At 41.4% G+C, this 21,242-nt stretch overlaps 1 protein-coding gene across 2 annotated transcripts in view; it reads right to left on the bottom strand.

The window, feature by feature from the left end:
• The window catches only part of SLC4A8 (solute carrier family 4 member 8), a 305,062-nt gene that overhangs the window by 93,568 nt on the left and 190,252 nt on the right, over positions 1-21,242 (bottom strand). For both annotated transcript variants that reach the window (XM_077297836.1, XM_077297837.1), the window contains one exon: positions 7,170-7,330. In XM_077297836.1, coding sequence (XP_077153951.1) covers positions 7,170-7,330 — 161 coding nt within the window. The remainder of the gene's footprint in view (positions 1-7,169; positions 7,331-21,242) is intronic.

The following is a 21,242-nucleotide window of genomic DNA, read 5'->3' as shown; positions in this document are numbered from 1 at the left end:
AGGGACATTAGCGAGTATTGGAAGTTTATGAGATTTCTGCTATACAGCAATATTCGATATTCATAAACTTTTGCTGAGTGTTCCTTATAAAGAATGTTTTTCAGAAGCTCAAGTCATATCTGACCCGGATGGTCACTTTTATTTTGTTACGGGCTCAAAAGTGGCCAGTTTTTGATCTTAGTTTCCACTGAAACTCTGAATTTTCCATTTTTTATTTTTTAAATCTGCCATATGATTGCATTTTTTGTTCTTTACCAAGGGGGTGTTGTTCACAGTGGAAGAATACAGAGCAGCCTAAAGACGTACTCCCAGAGATTCCTGCAGGCCGTGCCCCCTTTGTAAAGCCCTTAAGAATTAGTAGCTAAAGAAAAATTGAATACTCAAGGGAGCAGGACAAAAGTAAGAGCAAAAATTGGCCACTTTTTACATGGTGGCAGGCCCCTTTTTTAAAAAAAAAAAAAAAAAATTGTCTTTTTTTCTGAAAAATCTCTCCAAAGTGCTAGCCACTAGGTGTCTACCCTCTGTGTAACTTTCTGTCCACTGCCTGCTGTAAAGTGTAATCCATGTCTACCATCAGACACCCCCGAGATGGTGGAAAGGTCTTTGTCAGTAAGCTCTTCTGTCTCCAAATTACACAGGAGCAGCACAGAGAGGTGTGCTTCTAGTTTGGGGAAGGAATAATACATTGTTGGGAAGTGAGGTTGAGGAAGATCCTGCACCTATAATGCTGGTAGAACGCAGATAAGTAGAAACTACCAGCTTAAAATGACTGGATGACAAGCTACAAAACATGAGAACCATTACAGATCATAGACATATTAGATTGGTGGGTGCAGTTTTAACTTGTAGGTGAAAGGACAGGCCTTTGTTGTGTTGTGTGAAAGGACAGGCCTTTTTAACCTAACACTGCAGAAGACTCTTCCACTGACTAAATCCTATGACTGCCTAATGTACCAAACTCTACAGAGCTTACAGAAAGAATACATTGTAATAATCTCACTCCTGATTGCATCTAATCCGCATTTATAGGAACAAAACGCATAAGGGAAAGTAATATTGTCTGTGACTTCAGATGGAGCCATGTAATGACGCAGCACCCAGCTAGCTCCACGATTCCATGCTAACCATGGCTGCGGCTCAGACAAAGCTTGTTAGGAGCCGATCCAAGCCCTCGGGGTGATCCTGGGTGTTCGTGCATTTACTTAGCTAATTGCAGCAAACAAGTCATTTGCTCTTCCTTATACGTACAGCCTTCATTAGCATGAAGCACATCTTTTCCCAACACCATGATGACTTTATTATCAGGCGGCAATGTTTGCTGGCTACAGACACCAGTACATACTAGCCAGAGCTGCCTACCATCGGCATTGGGGCCCCTGCTGAGTGGAAACTTGCACGTTAGCCATAAAGACACCTAACAAATTGTAAAACTGCTATTTTCACAGGTCAGTAGAGAAAAATGCTAATAGGAGTTACAATTCATCAGGGAATAGTTGTCCCTCGAGCACCAATTTTTGCACAGAAATTGTTTTTTCCGACGCAAATTTCCTTGCACCGTCCCATCCGCTTTGCTGAAAACTTGCGACTGTCCCCTTAGTATTCTGACATTTCTATCTATTAACTCCTTACCATGATTCACACACCTCAGGTCCTACACATACAGACATTACTGAAAGTAAGTGTACACTCACCGGCCACTTTATTAGGTACACCATGCTAGTAACGGGTTGGACCCCCTTTTGCCTTCAGAACTGCCTCAATTCTTCGTGGCATAGATTCAACAAGGTGCTGGAAGCATTCCTCAGAGATTTTGGTCCATATTGACATGATGGCATCACACAGTTGCCGCAGATTTGTCGGCTGCACATCCCAAAGATGCTCCATACAAGGCAGGATGGATCCATGCTTTCATGTTGTTTACGCCAAATTCTGACCCTACCATCCGAATGTCGCAGCAGAAATCGAGACTCATCAGACCAAGCAACGTTTTTCCAATCTTCTACTGTCCAATTTCGATGAGCTTGTACAAATTGTAGCCTCAGTTTCCTGTTCTTAGCTGAAAGGAGTGGTACCCGGTGTGGTCTTCTGCTGCTGTAGCCCATCTGCCTCAAAGTTCGACGCACTGTGCATTCAGAGATGCTCTTAGGCCTACCTTGGTTGTAACGGGTGGCGATTTGAGTCACTGTTGCCTTTCTATCAGCTCGAACCAGTCTGCCCATTCTCCTCTGACCTCTGGCATCAACAAGGCATTTCCGCCCACAGAACTGCCGCTCACTGGATTTTTTTTCTTTTTCGGACCATTCTCTGTAAACCCTAGAGATGGTTGTGCGTGAAAATCCCAGTAGATCAGCAGTTTCTGAAATACTCAGACCAGCCCTTCTGGCACCAACAACCATGCCACGTTCAAAGGCACTCAAATCACCTTTCTTCCCCATACTGATGCTCGGTTTGAACTGCAGGAGATTGTCTTGACCATGTCTACATGCCTAAATGCACTGAGTTGCCGCCATGTGATTGGCTGATTAGAAATTAAGTGTTAACAAGAAGTTGGACAGGTGTACCTAATAAAGTGGCCGGTGAGTGTATATCTCCAATATATTCACCACCAAGAAATATTAACTTGTCATTTAAAGGACATAAAAATCTATTACATCGCTTAAAAAAAAAAATCAATTTTCTATGTTAGAATTATTAGCTAAAGATTATCACTATCTTCATTCACTTTTAGTTTGAATCCTGAATTGTCTCTTGTGGGAGTATATCTCTCTGTAATACAGGCTGGATGTGAGATCTGTGCATATACAAGGTGCTGAAGTCTTGATTTTTTTCGGACTTGACCAAAAAGCTAACTATAATGATTCCCACCTTTTATATTTTGTATATGGAGCATTGCCTTTTACAGTATGCAGTGGTTTAAATAAGTATTTGATACACTGACGATTTTGCAAGTTTCCCCACCTAAAAAGAATGTCTGTAATTTTTATTGTAGGTACAATTAGTGATGAGCGAGAACTAAAAAATACTCGGAGGACACTGCTTGGGAAATCTCGAGCAACGAGTATACTCGCTCATCACTAGGTACAATTCAACTGTGAGTGACAGAATCTAAAAAAAAAAAAAAAAAATCACGTTGTATGAATATTAAATAAATAAATTGCATTTATTGCATGGAATAAGTATTTAATCACCTACCAACCAGCAAGAATTCTGGCTCTCACAGACCTGTTAAGTTTATTTTTAAAGAAGTCTCCTGCTCTGCACTCATTTCCAGTATTAATTGGACCTTTTTTAACTCATTACCTGTATAAAAGACACCTGTCCACACAATCAATCACATTCCAACCTCTCCACCATGGCCAAGACCAAAGATCTGTCTAAGGACAGCAGGGACAAAATTGTAGACCTGCATAAGGCTGGGATGGGCTACAGGACAATAGGCAAGCAGCTTGGTGAGAAAGCAACAACTGTTGGCACAATTATAACAAAATGGAAGAAACACAAGATGACTGTCAATCATCCTCAGTCTGGTGCTCCATTAAAAGATCTTGCCTCGTGGGGTAAAGATGATACTGAGAAAGGTCAAGAATCAGCCCAGAACTACACAGGAGGGCTTGATGACAAGAAGAGGGCTGGGAACACAGTCTCAAACATTACTGTTAGTAACACACTACTGGATTAAAATCCTGCAGGGCATGGAAGGTTCCCCTGCTCACACCAGCACTTGTCCAGGTCCATTGGAAGTTTGCTAATGACCATCTGGATGATCCAGAGAAGGCATGGGAGAAGGTCATGAGGTCAGAGGAGACCAAAATAAAACTTTTTGGTATCAATTCCACTCGCCATGTTTGGAGGAAGAAGAAGGACGAGTACAACCAACAGAACACTGTCCCAACCGTGAAGCATGGTGGGGTAAACCTCAAGCTTTGGTGTTGCTTTTCTGCAAAGGTGACAGGACGACTGCACCGTATTGAAGGGAAAATGGATGGGGTCATGTGTAGCGAGATTTTGGCCAACAACCTCCTTCCTTCAGTAAGTGCATTGAAGAGGAGTCGTGATCAATGACACAAAACACACAGCCAGGGCAACAAAGGAGTGGCTCCGTAAGAAGCATTTCAAGGTCCTGGAGTGGCCTAGCCAGTCTCCAGACCTGAACCCAATATAAAATCTTAGGAGCAAGTTGAAAATCAGACTTGGTCAAGAACTACAGGAAACGTCTGACCTCTGTAATTGCATACAAAGGTTTCTGCACCAAATATTAAGTTCTCTTTTTCTATAGTACCAAATACTTATTTCATGAAATAAAATGCTAATTAATTATGTAAAAATCATACAATGTGATATTCTGGAATTTTTTTTTAGATTCCGTCTTTCAAACTTGAAGTGTACCTACAATGAAAATTACAGACCTCTCAATTCTTTGTAGGTGCGAAAACTTGAAAAATCGGCAGTGTATCAAATACTTATTTTCCCCATTGTATACGCTGTTTTGTGAGATCACATTACTGCGGATGAGCGAACCATTATTCATTCACTTGAAATGCATTTACATGAAACATGGGGACCATGCGAGTTTTAGGATTCAACTACACAATCGCAATACTCAAGTGAGTCTTCAAAGAAGATGCTGGATCACATTAAAGGATTCAGACAATCTCCCTACGGCCACTTAATAATGTCTCCGAGCCTAGAAAGAAGCAATCACTTGTTTAGCTTTGATAAAAATGTGTGTTTCTATCCTGTGCACAAAATACTGTACCCACGACACTACCTCCTCTTCACGGAAACATCAAAGTGCACCTCCATACTCCCGCCATGCTGTAACAATATAAAGCGAGATGCACATCGAATATCCATCTCACACATTCCATAAACTTTGATTTGTCACCTCTCCCGACACATCTGTTCTGGTACGGCGCTGTACAATCCATAAAATAACAATTCTGGGGCATCTTTTTTTTCATAGAAATATACATCGTACTGTTCCCCTATTAGAAATATATGAATAAACTGACAATTAGGTGTTACCATTCTCCATACCTGTGGGACATGACCCTATACAATCTGATACCGCCCAGTCAGTGACACATAATATTCCCAGGGAGAATTTCCAAGAAGAACAATAATATGCAAATTGCCTCTTCAGAGAAAAAGAGGACTTGAACTCTATAGCGCCACCTGTTGGAAGTAGCGATCCTACAAGTCACAATCGACCCTTTAACGAGTCTTGCAATATGACTTAGGATAAAAGCCAAATCAGTATCTCAATTCGCAGACACGGTGTTTCGGGCTGTTGGCCCTCGTCAGTGCGAAGCATGAGAACTGATTTGGCTAGGTGAGAGGCTCTGGACTGGGGTCTAAGGGGTAATCCTAAGTCATGTTACAAAACTCGTTAAAAGGGTTGATTGTGACTTGTAGGATCGCTACTTCCAACAGTTGGCGCTATAGAGTTCAAGTCCTCTTTTGTTTTGAAGAGGCAATTTGCATATTAAATTTCCCAGAGGAGCATTGCAGGGCGAATAAGCCTCCTTAACTTGACAAGTCAGAGTTGGTATGTCACTCTCCACAAGGAGAAACCTTACCCCTTAGATCTCTAGAAGAACAGGACAATGAGAAGTTGCTCCAGAATTGCTATTTCTTGGAGGAACACAAGTATTGTCGGGAATTATGCAGTATTGTATTATTACTGTTATACTCCTTGGCAATCAGGTTTGCTTTTTGAAGTTTGTCCTGTACTCTAGCTCTGACGTAGATAACCCCCTCCATTCTTCTTGGTTAGCATGCAGTCAGCCATCATTGTCTCATGTTGTCCTCTGTATATCTCTGGCTAAGAATCATCTTTTCACCTGCTGCTTTTTATCTATTATGCATAATACAAGAATTCAGCCTGAGAATAATCCTCTTCTGGAATCTTCATACGTTTCTCTGCAGTCGAGTTAAGCTATCTGATGAAGCTCTTGGTGTGAGTACTGGCTAAAGACAGAGATCCATAAAAACCCAATTTAAGAAGCCCCACACTTGTGGCCCAGACATGAAGTCATAACAAGTATCCAATAAAAAAGACGTGTCCGAAGACCTGGAGGGTCCATTTTAGACTTCTTTGACTTTCAATTTCATCTAAACCTTAAGCCTGAGCATTTTGGGATAACTTGCTATATTTTTTATGTTGTAAAGAGGCAATGTATACTTGTCTAAATTCATGATGTGCCACTTTATTTTGGTTTCACGAATGTAAGGATCCAATGCAAATGGTTTATATCTCTTATGTGTAAATAGCTGTATGTAGCATTCTCAGTGTAAAAGTAAAATATTCCTCCTACTCTACCTTCCACAGAAGTTACCTTTCATAAAGTAGTATGAAAAAGCCTTTATCACATTTCGCTCTTCTATTAACATTAGGCGACATGCTCAAATTTTAAAAACAAAGTTATCAAACAACGCTAAGGTCGTAAAACCAATGCTCCTTAAAAATGCAATTAGTAAGTGCTCGTGCACCCACAAAGCTCGCCTCGATATCCCAATAGAGAAGGTCTGGATGTCGGACTAGAGGTGCACTTGGCTGACCTGCTCTAAACTGTAAAGTGCTATAAATTGATAAACTGATTAGCGCTACTGTTAAAGGCAATCTGTTTTGCTATTTAATCTGAGAGCAGAATGATGACAGAGAGCCAGATTCCAGCGACGTTTCTCTTACTGGATTGCTTGGTACAGTTTTGATAGAATCGCTGTTTTTTTCTGCTGTAGATGTAGCAGTAGCCAGAAAGCTGAGAAATGTATAACCCCATCCCCAACCCTAGTGGCAGCTAACCATGTATAACCTATATTGCCAGCAAGCTTTAAGCAGATTATACAGATAAGCAGGACTGGCTTGCACATGACACCTAGTCCTGCAGTGATAATCTTCTGCTAATAAAACACTGACTGTATTGAAATGACAGCAAGCTGCTGAACAAGTGACATATCCCTGGAGTCAGGCTCTCTGCCTCTACATTACGCTGCTATCAGATTAAATAGCAAGAAACCTGCTTTTAGATCTCCTTTAAAATACAGGGCACACATTGTTTTTAACCATCAAATGCCATATTGTTTTTCAATTCTTTCCCATGCCGTGTACACAACTAGCACAAGAGAAATAAAAAGTTGGAACTTCCGATACAAGATAAGTATTATACCTGCTATTTCCTCTATGGTGTTTGCCCGCATGTCCAGCTGAACCGTTCCATTTATAATACAGCTTCTCAGTTCAAAAAGGCTATGTAGAGAAAGAGTGGCGACATACGGTTTACTCCAGCGTTCTCCTCCATCTTCTACGTCTTCCTCAAACTTTAACCACCTGAAGTTACAAGGAAACCGAAGATGCAGGAAAATAAGTAAAAAGTCAATTTTACACTATTTTTAGAAAGAAAACAACTTTTGCTGACAGCACAGGAAGGACTCATTCACATACCAGTGTTTCTCATAAGTCTGCTGTCACTTAGTGAAAAACACTTGACACTCGTAAATTAGAGAATATTTTTTTAAAGTGAAGGGAATCCAAAAAGTGAAGACGTTTCTGTCAAGTGACCTTCATCACTGCAAGTGACAGATATTATGGCCATGCGTGTGGAAATGTTGTGAAATTGGCAGCCAAAGAATTTTGCATCCGATAGTGGATTTATGCTTAGAAATGAGATCCCGTATATGTCGGGTGGTTTCCCCAACATGCGAGACCTCACGGGCACTTAATTACGTAGACAACGAAAGAAGAGTCACATGAAAAATAATCGGTTGGATAGGTTTGCAGGGTGGGTAATCTTATCGCCTCGGAAAATATTGTTCCATTGATGGCTATGTGAACAGGGGAAGGTACCTCATTTGGGTACTTATTGGGTTTCATGGTTGCTATTACTCGCAGCTCCTGCGTGCGCCCACTAAACCAAACATGTTCATCATCAGGGTTACAAGCTCCAGGGACTTTCCAGAAGTTTTCTCTTTCAGATCTTTACCACGCTGTATCAGTTCTGGCAAAAATTAAGAGACCACTGCAAAATGTCCAGTTTGTCGGATTTTTCTCTTTATAGGTATATTTTTGAGTAAAATCTAAAATGTTCTTTTATTCTATAAACTTCTGACAACATGTCTACGAATTTCCGAGCAATAAATTTTGTATTTTTTTTCTGACAAAGAAAAATAGTAAAAATTAGAAGAAAAACAAACAAACCAGTGCTTTCAGACCTCAAGTAATGCAAAGAAAACAAGTTCATAATCATTTAGAAACAAAAATACTAATGTTTTAACTCAGGAAGAGTTCAGAAATCAATATTTTGATGTGGAATAACCAGGATTTTTAATCAAAGCTTTCATGCGTCTTGGCATGCGTTCCACCAGTCTTTCACACTGCTTCTGGCGCAAAAATGTAAGCAGTTCTTCTTTGTTTGATGGCTTGTGACTATCCATAATCCTCTCCTCTTGATTACATTCCAGAGGTTTTCAATGGGGTTCAGGTCAGGAGATTGGGCTGCCCATGACAGGGATTTGATGTGGTGGTATCTTAATTTTTGCCAGAGCTGTTCATGTATAAGCTTCTGATGCAAATTTTCTGTATAGTATCACCCTTGTCTTACTGAACCTGATATTACCTGGGCTTTTTTGATGACTGCTCCCACACATTGCTTATCTTTTCATATTCATATTTATTATAGATTGTTTTCCATGCTTATTTGACTTGAATTTGTATATGCTTTACTCCTTTTTCAATTGATTTGTGGATTTTGTACTAATGTATGTGTATATATCCATTTTAGATCATGTGCAAGATGAAGGTCTTCACTATTTGGATTGCCTGCACTTTAAATAACCATATTCAAAATATTCTCTGATTTAGTACGAGTGCCAAGCTTTTTTCAATACTTTAGAAGGGATTGGATCCTACTTATGCCCCATATATAGGAGTGCCGTGGGAACACTATATTGAGTTTTTTCACTTGCACATATATTCTATAAGACAATCCAAATGTTACGGGTTTATTTCATTAGCAGACGGTCTGAATAGAAGAAACGAGATGTGTTCTATTTTGGTTCAATGTGGGACACAAACTTACCCCTTCAAATGATAAAAAGAAATAAGAAGTCACACATACACAATCCAAGTTGCAACATGTGCTGCTTATTTTTTCCTAACTTGCTGTGCTTGAGAAACCTTTGTCAGTTTTTTGTTTGCATACGAGAGAAACAGATAACATAGGAAAAATGGACACTTGGATGGAATGGTCTTCTATTTTGCCATCCTGAAGCTGCAGTAAAATTCACTGTTTGCACTAATAATCTGTTCTGTGCAGACAATGAACCAGCAGGGACCACTGGAGAACTTCAATTCTAAGGAGGACTTCAATTCTAAGGAGGACTTCAATTCTAAGGAGGACTTCAATTCTAAGGAGGACTTCAATTCTAAGGAGGACTTCAATTCTAAGGAGGACTTCAATTCTAAGGAGGACTTCAATTCTAAGGAGGACTTCAATTCTAAGGAGGACTTCAGTTCTAAGGAGGACTTCAGTTCTAAGGAGGACTTCAGTTCTAAGGAGGACTTCAGTTCTAAGGAGGACTTCAGTTCTAAGGAGGACTTCAGTTCTAAGGAGGACTTCAGTTCTAAGGAGGACTTCAGTTCTAAGGAGGACTTCAGTTCTAAGGAGGACTTCAGTTCTAAGGAGGACTTCAGTTCTAAGGAGGACTTCAGTTCTAAGGAGGACTTCAGTTCTAAGGAGGACTTCAATTCTAAGGAGGACTTCAATTCTAAGGAGGACTTCAATTCTAAAAAGTGCTGAGTTGTAAAGGCAACAACAAGCTAAAATATAGTACCAGGTTGTAATTAAAGGAACCTAACATGAGATCCATGCTGTTAGAACGACGGGTAGCATAAACCATACACTGGTTACAGTACTGCAGCTCAGAATGTTTAAAGAAGTTATCCTCTATTTGAACAACTTCTTGCCATACCCCTTACCAAATCGAACATGAAGAGTTAGTCCAGAATCAGCTACAGCCCAAACCTTTTCTTCGTGATGGATTTGTCCGAAGGCGGGGACAGTGAGCACCGGGGTCATGTGTCACCTCACGACAGCCCTGAAAAGAGCAACTGCCGACACAGCGGGGATGGCGACGGCACAGGGGGAGAGTACAGGATGTACTATTTTATCGGCGCCAAACATTTTGGTAAAGAAGGCGTTGTCCAAGTAGTGGACACCCAATTTATGTCTGAAATGTTGCAGCGTTTCAGAGAAAACATACTTTAAATGCTGGCTAGGAATGATTTTACTCAGATGATTACTCCAAGGAGCAGATCCCCAACAGCCTCTCCTCGCCTTGCTCTCTTATGCTTTCCTAAACACAGAAATAGCTCCAGACCGGTCAGTCAAGGGAAGCCGGGTGGGGAAAAGCCACCGCGAACATAACCGACTAGTTGTTCCTAGTCACATTGTGATTCTCAGGGAGAGCTATGTACCACAAATAGATCTTAACAGATCATTTACTTGTTAAGAAAAATGTGGATTTCTCTGGGATAATACATTGGATCATATATATCAAGGTATCAATTTATTCAGCTTCCTATGACCTACAGTGGGGGAAATAAGTATTTGATCCCTTGCTGATTTTGTAAGTTTGCCCACTGACAAAGACATAAACAGCCTATAATTTTAAGGGTAGATTAATTTTAACCTTGAAGGATAGAATATCAAAAATAAAATCCAGAAAATCACATTGTATAAATTATATCAATTTGCATTTTGCAGTGAGAAATAAGTATTTGATCTCTATGGCAAACAAGACTTAATACTTGGTGGCAAAACCCTTGCTGGCAAGCACAGCAGTCAGATGTTTTTTGTAGTTGATGATGAGGTTTGTGCACGTCAGGAGGAATTTTGGTCCACTCCTCTTTGCAGATCACCTCTAAATCATTAAGATTTTGAGGCTGTCACTTGGCAACTCGGAGCTTCATCTCCCTCCATAATTTGGGATTAAGGTCTGGAGACTGGCTAGGCCACTCCATGACCTTAATGTCCTTCTTTTTGAGCCACTCCTTTGTTGCCTTGTCTGTATGTTTTGGGTCATTGTCTTGCTGGAAGACCCAGCAATGGCACATTTTTAATGTCCTGGCATAGGGAAGGAGGTTGTCAGCCATTTTACGGTACATGGCTTCATCCATTCTGCCATTGATGCAGTCAAGTAGTCCTGTGCCCTTAGCAGAGAAACCCCCCCCCCCCAAACATAATGTTTCCACCTCCATGCTTGACAGCGGGAACGGTGTTCTTTGGGTCATAGGCAGGATTTCTCTCCTGCCAAACACGGCGAGCTGAGTTAATGCCAAAGACCTCAATTTTTGTCTCATCTGACCACAGCACCTTCTCCCAATCACTCAGAGAATCATCCAGGTGTTCACTGGCAAACTTTAGACGGGCCTGCACACGGGCCTTCTTGAGCAGGGGGACCTTGCGGGCACTGCAGAATTTTAAACCTTTATGGCATAATGTGTTACCAATGATTTTCTTGGTGATTGTGGTCCCAGCTGCCTTGAGATCATTAACAAGTTCCCCCTGTAGTTTTAGGCTGATCTCTCACCTTCCTCATGATGAAGGATACCCCACGAGGTGAGATTTTGCATGGTGTCCCAGATCGATGTCGATTGACAGTCATTTTGTATTTCTTCCATTTTCTTACTATTGCACCAACAGTTGTCTCCTTCTCACCCAGCGTCTTACTTATGGTTTTGTAGCCTATTTCAGCTTTGTGCAGGACTATGATCTTGTCTCTGACATCCTTATAGAGCGCTTTGGTCTTGCCCATGTTGTTGAGGTTAGAGACTGTCTGATTAGTTGAGTCTGTGGACAGGAGTCTTTTATAAAGGTGGCTATGTAAGACAGTTGTATTTAATGCAGGTAGTGAGTTGATTAGGAGCGTGTAACTGTTCTGTAGAAGCCAGAACTCTTAATGGTTGGTAGGAAATCAAATACTTCTTTCTCACTGCAAAATGCAAATAAATTTATATAGTTTATACAATGTGATTTTCTGGATTTTATTTTTGATATTCTATCTCTCAATGTTAAAATTAACCTACCCTTAAAATTATAGACTGTTCATGTTTTTGTCAGTGGGAAACTTACAAAATCAGCAAGGGATCAATAAGATAAAATACTTATTTCCCCCACCTTACATGCATATATAGGTTCTTTAGGAGGGATAATCCTACTGACAGATTCCCTTTAACAACATGTTTAGTCAAAAACATTACTGCATTTCAGAGCAAAACATACATGGTTGTAATAATGGAGACAAACTCTTTTCCACTGTGGTTAAGGTGGTATAATAATAACAATTATTTTTTTTGAGAAATGGGACAAAATTGTGTCCCTTGCCGGGCACTGGTATAGCTGCAAGTTCATGAAAAAGGGAATTGCAGCCTATTATGCTACACAGATGGCCTCTGCAAAAAACCTGTATTGAAAACCAAAAGAGAACATTTCCCCCCCTGACGAAGGACTCGTTCCAAAACATACGGTCGGGGTGTGCGTCGCACTTGAACTGTGGACCAACAAGTTGTTTTTCTGTTGCCTCTATATATCTTATGCATCGGTACTTACTGCACATATCGATCCCTGCCATGCATGTTTTCTATATCCATGTGACACCCTGTTGGCACCATATGTTCATTTAATTAACCCATGCGCACTTTATAACTATTTTGTTGATTGGTATGTGATAGTGGTACTAGCTCCCAGCTACATGATCACAAAGCATTTTATCTTTGTTTTTCCATTTGACTTCCACTCCTATATATACACATCCTTAATTTCCATTCTGTGTATTATTTAGGCTATTAAACTTTTATCAGTGCATGCTTACCTATATACTATTGCCTACTACATCAGCTAGCATTGGTTACAGCTTGCATATAAGGTAAATGATCATGGTTTAAGTTCCCTCATTTTGGTTACTTGGCCAGTACGAGGCAGCTCTTTGGTTGCCACTTACCACTCCACCCACTCCCCGTTTTTGAGATTTTCTATATATCCCTTCAGCATTTGGAGGGTCTTCTCATATTTTACAGTGTTGGGCACTTCTGCAGGGCAACGTACAGTACAGACCAAAAGTTTGGACACACCTTCTCATTTAAAGATTTTTCTGTATTTTCATGACTAAGAAAATTGTAAATTCACAATGAAGGCATCAAAACTATGAATTAATACATGTGGAATTATATCCTTAACAAAAAAGTGTGAAACAACTGAAATTATGTCTTATATTCTAGGTTCTTCAAAGTAGCCACCTTTTGCTTTGATGAGTGCTTTGCACACTCTTGGCATTCTCTTGATGAGCTTCAAGAGGTACTCACCGGGAATGGTCTTCCAACAATCTTGAAGGAGTTCCCAGAGATGCTTAGCACTTGTTGGCCCTTTTGCCTTCACTCTGCGGTCCAGCTCACCCCAAACCATCTCGATTGGGTTCAGGTCTGGTGACTGTGGAGGCCAGGTCATCTGGCGTAGCACCCCATCACTCTCCTTCTTGGTCAAATAGCCCATACACAGCCTGGAGGTGTGTTTGGGGTCATTGTCCTGTTGAAAAATAAATGATGGTCCAACTAAATGCAAACCGGATGGTATAGCATGCCGCTGCAAGATGCTGTGGTAGCCATGCTGGTTCAGTATGCCTTCAATTTTGAATAAATCCCCAACAGTGTCACCAGCAAAGCATCCCCACACCATCACGCCTCCTCCTCCATGCTTCACGGTGGGAATCAGGCATGTAGAGTCCATCCTTTCACCTTTTCTGCGTCGCACAAAGACACGGTGGTTGGAACCAAAGATCTCAAATTTGGACTCATCAGACCAAAGCACAGATTTACACTGGTCTAATGTCCATTCCTTGTGTTCTTTAGCCCAAACAAGTCTCTTCTGCTTGTTGCCTGTCCTTAGCAGTGGTTTCCTAACAGCTATTTTACCATGAAGGCCTGCTGCACAAAGTCTCCTCTTAAAGGGAACCTGTCACCACGTTTTTGGAAGATGGGATAAAAATAGTGTTAAATAGGGGCAGAGGTGGGCGTTACATTAGTGTGTTTGTTATGCGTTTATTACCCACCTAAGTTGCCGAAATACCTTTGCAAAGTCTCCGTTTTCGCCTGTCAATCAGGCTGGTCTGGTCAAAAGGGCGTGTTGTCTTCCCCCAGATTTTGCGTAGTTTTCCGTTGGTGGCGTAGTGGTGTGCGCATGCCCAAGGTCCCGAATCCTCTGCCAGGGGATTTAAAAGAGCGCGCTGTTCGTTATTTCATTGGTGATCGGTGGGCGCGGCCATCTTCCTTTGGCCGCGCGTGCGCAGAAGCGGCGCTCTGCTGGCCGCGGCTTCAGGAAAATGGCCGCGGGATGCCGCGCGTGCGCAGATGGATATCGCGGCGGCCATTTTCCTGAAGCCGCGGCCAGCAGAGCGCCGCTTCTGCGCACGCGCGGCCAAAGGAAGATGGCCGCGCCCACCGATCACCAATGAAATAACGAACAGCGCGCTCTTTTAAATTCCCTGGCAGAGGATTCGGGACCTTGGGCATGCGCACACCACTACGCCACCAACGGAAAACTACGCAAAATCTGGGGGAAGACAACACGCCCTTTTGACCAGACCAGCCTGATTGACAGGCGAAAACGGAGACTTTGCAAAGGTATTTCGGCAACTTAGGTGGGTAATAAATGCATAACAAACACACTAATGTAACGCCCACCTCTGCCCCTATTTAACGCTATTTTTATCCCATCTTCCAAAAACGTGGTGACAGGTTCCCTTTAACAGTTGTTGTAGAGATGTGTCTGCTGCTAGCACTCTGTGTGGCATTGACCTGGTTTCTAATCTGAGCTGCTGTTAACCTGCGATTTCTGAGGCTGGTGACTCGGATAAACTTATCCTCAGAAGCAGGGGTGACTCTTGGTCTTCCTTTCCTGGGGCGGTCCTGATGTGAGCCAGTTTCTTTGTAGCGCTTGATGGTTTTTGCAACTGCACTTAGGGACACTTTCAAAGTTTTCCCAATCTTTTGGACTGACTGACCTTCATTTCTTAAAGTAATGATGGCCACTCGTTTTTCTTTACTTACCTGCTTTTTTCTTGCCATAATACAAATTCTAACAGTCTATTCAGTAGGACTATCAGCTGTGTATCCACCAGACTTCTGCTCAACACAACTGATGGTCCCAACCCCATTTATAAGGCAAGAAATCCCACTTATTAAACCTGACAGGGCACACCTGTGAAGTGAAAACCATTCTCGGTGACTACCTCTTGAAGCTCATCAAGAGAATGCCAAGAGTGTGCAAAGCAGTTATCAAAGCAAAAGGTGACTACTTTGAAGAACCTAGAATATAAGACATATTTTCAGTTGTTTCACACTTTTGTGTTAAGTATATAATTCCACATGTCTAAATTCATAGATTTGATGTCTTCAGTGCAGTGTGAATTTACAATTTTCATAGTCATGAAAATACAGAAAAATCTTTAAATGAGGTGTGTCCAAACTTTTGGTCTGTACTGTGTATCCATATAATTTTTGCTCTAGCTATATGAACTGTTCATTGGGTTATTCATTATATATTTTTTAAAAGCCAGCATATGACAGATATGAATGCTGGTCTCTGTTGGGACTCTACTTTCAGTATATGTACTAAACCTGAAGCCAAAATGTAATATTTATACATAGCGAGTGACTTTGATTTTTATGTATATGAAGACTTTATGTCAATTCTAAAATTATTTTCACATATTAGGATTCTTTATCCAAAATGTCTCAAATTTATTCTACAGTAATCAAACTGTTTGACTAGTTCTTATGAAGTCATCTAGAAATCAGGCTTCTGGCCATAGAGACTAACTAAGAGATATGGAGCAGAGGATCCCATCTGTCTGTCGCACTCATCTCGCCTCCCACACAACTATATTTATTACATTGTTCTCTTATGGGTTGGAACATAGAAGTTTTTTTTCTATTTTTTACCCTGGCGCTCAGGAATTCTCTTCTTAATGAGATCAATGTGATAATTGCTTTGACAATTGAATTCTGCAGAGCTGTAAGTGCTCTCATTTTCGTGAAACCATTTGGACTGTGCATAAGTGTCAATGACACCACTGCTAAATAAGCGCTAATAAAAATGGTGTTTCCGCCTAGTGTTTACAATGGAGAAGTGTGTAGTGAACCATAGTGGATATCATTTAGGTTTTAATTAGCTCTCTATCATACCAGGTGTAAAATATAAGAAATTTCAACATAATTTGATACTACAAGGCATTTATATGTTCAAGGCTAAAAGCCAAATACCAGAATCAGGAAGTTAATCAACTTCCTGGGAAGGGATCGGCTTGTGTGAAGGGAGCTTCAGTCGCGTCTGTTAACCATTTAGACGCTGCTGTCAATTTCTGACATCAGTATTTAAAAGGAACGTGAGCTTGAGCTCAGGCGCATCAGCTTCCACTGCCACACCAACCTCCCCGCAACACTATCGCAGAGGAACGATGTGTTATCATGACAGTCAGGAACCTGTTGAAGGGCCCATAGCTGCCAACATGGTATTCCTATTCATTTCAACCACAGGCAGAGAGATATAGGTGTCTAAAGACACTATATACTGCAGTACTGTGGTTCACAGGTGATACTGTAACCTCTGGACTTCATAGCCTTATCCTCTTATCCTGAAAAATCCACATATTGCTACATGAATAACACATGTAATGAAATTAGGCCATAAGTATGATACACAACGATGACCCAAAGAAAGGATAATACACATTATATCTATGTACAAAGGTTTAACATTAGGGTATCAGCACAGAAATACTCAGTGATGTCAAAGAACAAGTATAAAAATATTAAATTGTTATTGCACACACTATATCAGGATAAGTATAATGCATACAGTGAGTGACGTCACAGTACTGGTATAATACACACTGATATCACAGTACAGAGTTGTCGAGCACACGGATATCACAGTACAGAGTTGTCAAGCACATTAATATCACAGTACAGAGTTGTCAAGCACATTAATATCACAGTACAGAGTTGTCAAGCACACCGATATCACAGTACAGAGTTGTCGAGCACACTTGTGGCATCCCAGGAATCCGGATGCCACAGTGGTATTGCCTGCCTCCCCGGGAGGCTGATACCATGCCTGAAAGTGAGAAGGAATCCCCTTGGCAGGTAACACTTACATACAACACTTTCCTGACTCCAGGCCAGAAGGAGGTGCTCTAAACTCGGTCTCAGGGTAGCTTCCCTATAAGTTCTGGTCTGGAGGAGAAGGTAAAGTCAGTCTGTGTGAGACAGTGAAGGGAGAAGAAGCTAAGGAGAAACTGGGAGTGGAGCTGCGACTGAGCTCATCCACAGGATTAAGCGCAAGAAACTGGACATCGGGGTCCGACGTTGTGTGGGAACTGTATACCCCACAGCTGAAACTGGAGGGCAGGGGATTGCCGGTCTTCTGGCCCATCTAACACCCGAAGGCACAGCAGCAGATTAGAGCTTGGAGTCACCACGAGAAAGGGACACCTGTAAAAAGGCTCGAGCTGCCTACCAGGTGGGTAGTGTCCCACCTGAGGGACAGATTGAGAGAGGGACTTAAGGAAAGCTAAGGTATCAAGAACCTAGAATTCAGCGCAGAAGGGAAGGCTTCCAACCCCACCTGGCTAGGGGGATTCCGAACTGCTTCCAGGCTGCCCGGATTTCAAAGATCACCTGTAAACTGTGCCCTGGACTGCACTGTCAATTAAAAGGTAAAGAGACTGCGAATCCTGTGTCCTCCAATTATTTCCTGCATCCCAACATCTACAACCCCTCATAGACTGTCCTGGGAGCCCTGGGCCCTCTGTTCCACCTGTGGGGAGCGAAACCATCTAAGCTGCATCACCATCGGCCCAAGCAGATCCCTTTAAGCAGCATCGGCCATCCCTGGCCGAGTACCACAGGTGGCGTCACGAACATTACTACATTAGACTTTATTTCCCACTACACTTTATCTCCTTTTATTGGACGCCCAGGGCCACGGACCGGGTCACTGCCTACGTGACTTCCCCTTTAAGAACTGTGCCGACCCGGTACCGAGTATCCCATGTTCCTAGTGAGTACTCCACACTGATATCACAGTACAGGGTTGTCAAGCACACTGATATCACAGTACTGAAATAACAACACTGCTTTTCCTTTTAGTGTCAGATTGGCCATTGGGCCTTTTATGGCTTTAGGGCCGAGGTATAATTGTATAATGTCATTCTCTCCCTAATATTGAATTTGTGGCTGTTGCAGAACTGTGACTTACAATATTACATAACAGAATCATTTATTCGGTATACAGTAACATAAGATTTTTGCTTTTTGTTCCCTACAGTTCTTGGGGCTTTCCGGACTGAAGAGTTAAGTCGGTGGTCACTCTATGTGACTGCAGACTGCCGAATCGGGACACTGCGCAATGCATACACTGCCACGATTCCCCTTCAAAGTGCGGCTGGGCAGTCACATGATGGCTTGTATGTGACTTCAACCTGGAAATCTCATTTACTTTGGAGCTCACTAGCAATAAAATGTTTAAGTGAAAGATCCTGCTTCCCAAAAAGCCAATTACACCGTCAGTATGTTTTCGGAATGTAGAAGGAAAATGTATGAGCGCTGAGTCATTGTGCCGTCCTTATCTTAAAATAGTAGCTGGCCAGTACATTTTGCTTTAGATACATCAGCAACACACTCAACAAGGTGATAACTGAAACAATTATAAAGCATTGTCTAAATCTACAAGATAAAGAACAATGCACTGTGAATTTACCATGTACAATATTAATAATGAAAGATGAGCAAAAATAATCAACAATTGCATTTATCAGGAGGCATAATGGATACATAGGTAATAAAGAGTGAGACTTGACATTGTTGTGTTTTACCTAATATTAAGGGTCTAAAGAGGAATGTTTGTCCTTGTGGAGCATGCGAGGATGGAGTAAGGAGACTTAAAGGTCATGCAATATTTCTCTGTGAATTTTAATAGGCAAATAACCTACAGAGAGAAAGATGACTAGAACTCTAATGCCACCTATTGGATGTAGCAATCCTAAAAAGTAAACATTAACCCTTTATCCCCTTTACTCCCGAGGGTGGTTTGCACGTTAATGACCAGGCCAATTTTTACAATTCTGACCACTGTCCCTTTATGAGGTTATAACTCTGGAACGCTTCAACGGATCCCGGTGATTCTCAGATGTTTTCTCGTGACATATTGTACTTCATGATCGTGGTAAAATTTCTTTGATAGGACTTGCTTTTATTTGTGAAAAAAATGGAAATTTGGCGAAACTTTTGCAATTTTCCAACTTTGAATTTTCATGCCCTTAAATCACAGAGATATGTCACACAAAATACTTAATAAGTAACATTTCCCACATGTCTACTTTACATCAGCACAATTTTGGAAACAAAAAGGTTTTTTTTGTTAGGAAGTTTTAAGGGTTAAAAGTTGACCAGCAATTACTCATTTTTACAACATCATTTGAAGTCACTTTGAGGGGTCAATATGATAGAAAATACCCCAATGACACCATTCTAAAAACTGCACCCCTCAAGGTGTGCAAAACCACATTCAAGAAGTTTATTAACCCTTCAGGTGCTTCACAAGAATTTTTTGAATGTTTAAAACAAAAATGAACATTTAACTTTTTTTTCACAACATTTTTTTCTTCAGATCCCAATTTTTTTTTTATTTTCCCAAGAGTAACAGAAGAAATAGGTTGTGCAATTTGTCCTGAGTACACTGATACCCCATATATGGGGGTAAACCACTGTTTGGGTGCATGACAGAGCTTGGAAGGGAAGGAGCGCCGTTTTCAATGCAAAATTGGCTGGAATTGAGATCGGACACCATGTTGCGTTTGGAGAGCTCCTGATGTGCCTAAACAGTGGAAACCCCCACAAGTGACACCATTTTGGAAACTAGACCCCCCAAGGAGCTTATCTAGGTGCGTGGTGAGCATTTTAAACCCCCAAGTGCTTCACGGAAGTTTATAATGTAGAGCTGTGAAAATGAAAAATACAATTTTTTCCACAAAAATGGTCTTTTCACCCCCAATTATTTTTTATTTAACCAAGGGTAACAGGAGAAATTGGACTCCAAAAATTGTTGTGCAATTTCTCGAGTACACCTATACCTCATATACCTATACCACCTATACCTGTAAACCCTGGAGAATGAAGGTAATGTAGGTCAATGACCTATAGTTACCTTCAGTCGCGGTGATGCGCCCTCTGCTGGATGTCGAACTGGAGCCTGGGAACTTTTTCCCACGCTCGACGTCATATGAGGACATCCAGCAGAGGGCGCATCACCGCGACTGAAGGTAACTATAGGTCATTGACCTACATTACCTTCATTCCCCGGGGTTTACAGGCACGAGCACAGCTGCATTATAGCAGAGCTCCTGCCTGTAAAATATTTTAACCCCCTCAGATGGATTTACATCGTGGGACGTCACAGATCTACGGAAGGTATGTATATTGTTGGTTTATTATTTTTAATTTGTTACAGAACGATGGTCTTCAGGTGGATTGAGAGAGCAATAAAATATTACAACAACCTGTGTGTTTATTTCATTAAAATACTTTGCAATATTGTGTGTGTGTTTTTTTTAACCATTTCATACAATTGGATTAATAATGGATAGGTGTCATAATTGACGCCTCTCCATTATTAATCTGGCTTAATGTCACCATTAACCCTTCATTACCCCATATCCCACCGCTACACGGGAGTGGGAAGAGAGTGGCCAAGTGCCAGAATAGGTGCATCTTCCAGATGTGCCTTTTCTGGGGTGGCTAGGGGCAGATGTTTGTAGCCAGGGGGGCCAATAACCATGGACCCTCTCTAGGCTATTAATATCTGCCCTCAGTCACTGGCTTTACCACTCTGGCGGAGAAAATTGTGCGGGAGCCCACGCCAATTTTTTCCGCGATTTAACCATTAAAATTAATAGCTACAGCGCCAAAATTTTGCACATACACACTACTAACATTAGTAGTGTGGAATATGCAAAAAAAAGGGTGGATATGACATGGTTTACTGTATGTAAACCATGTCTCATATCATGTCGGGTTTAGGCAGGAGAAATGAAAAGCCGGCAATTGAATTACCGGCTTTAGGGTTAGGGGTAGGGTTAGGGTTTGGATCCCTTTATCACCTTGATGGTGGGGGGAGGCTTATCAGTGTGTA

This window comes from Ranitomeya variabilis, chromosome 3 (assembly GCF_051348905.1).
Source record: "Ranitomeya variabilis isolate aRanVar5 chromosome 3, aRanVar5.hap1, whole genome shotgun sequence".
Lineage (NCBI taxonomy): Eukaryota > Metazoa > Chordata > Amphibia > Anura > Dendrobatidae > Ranitomeya > Ranitomeya variabilis.
Note: the sequence above shows the minus strand (reverse complement) of the source record. Positions and strands in the feature narration are given on the sequence as shown.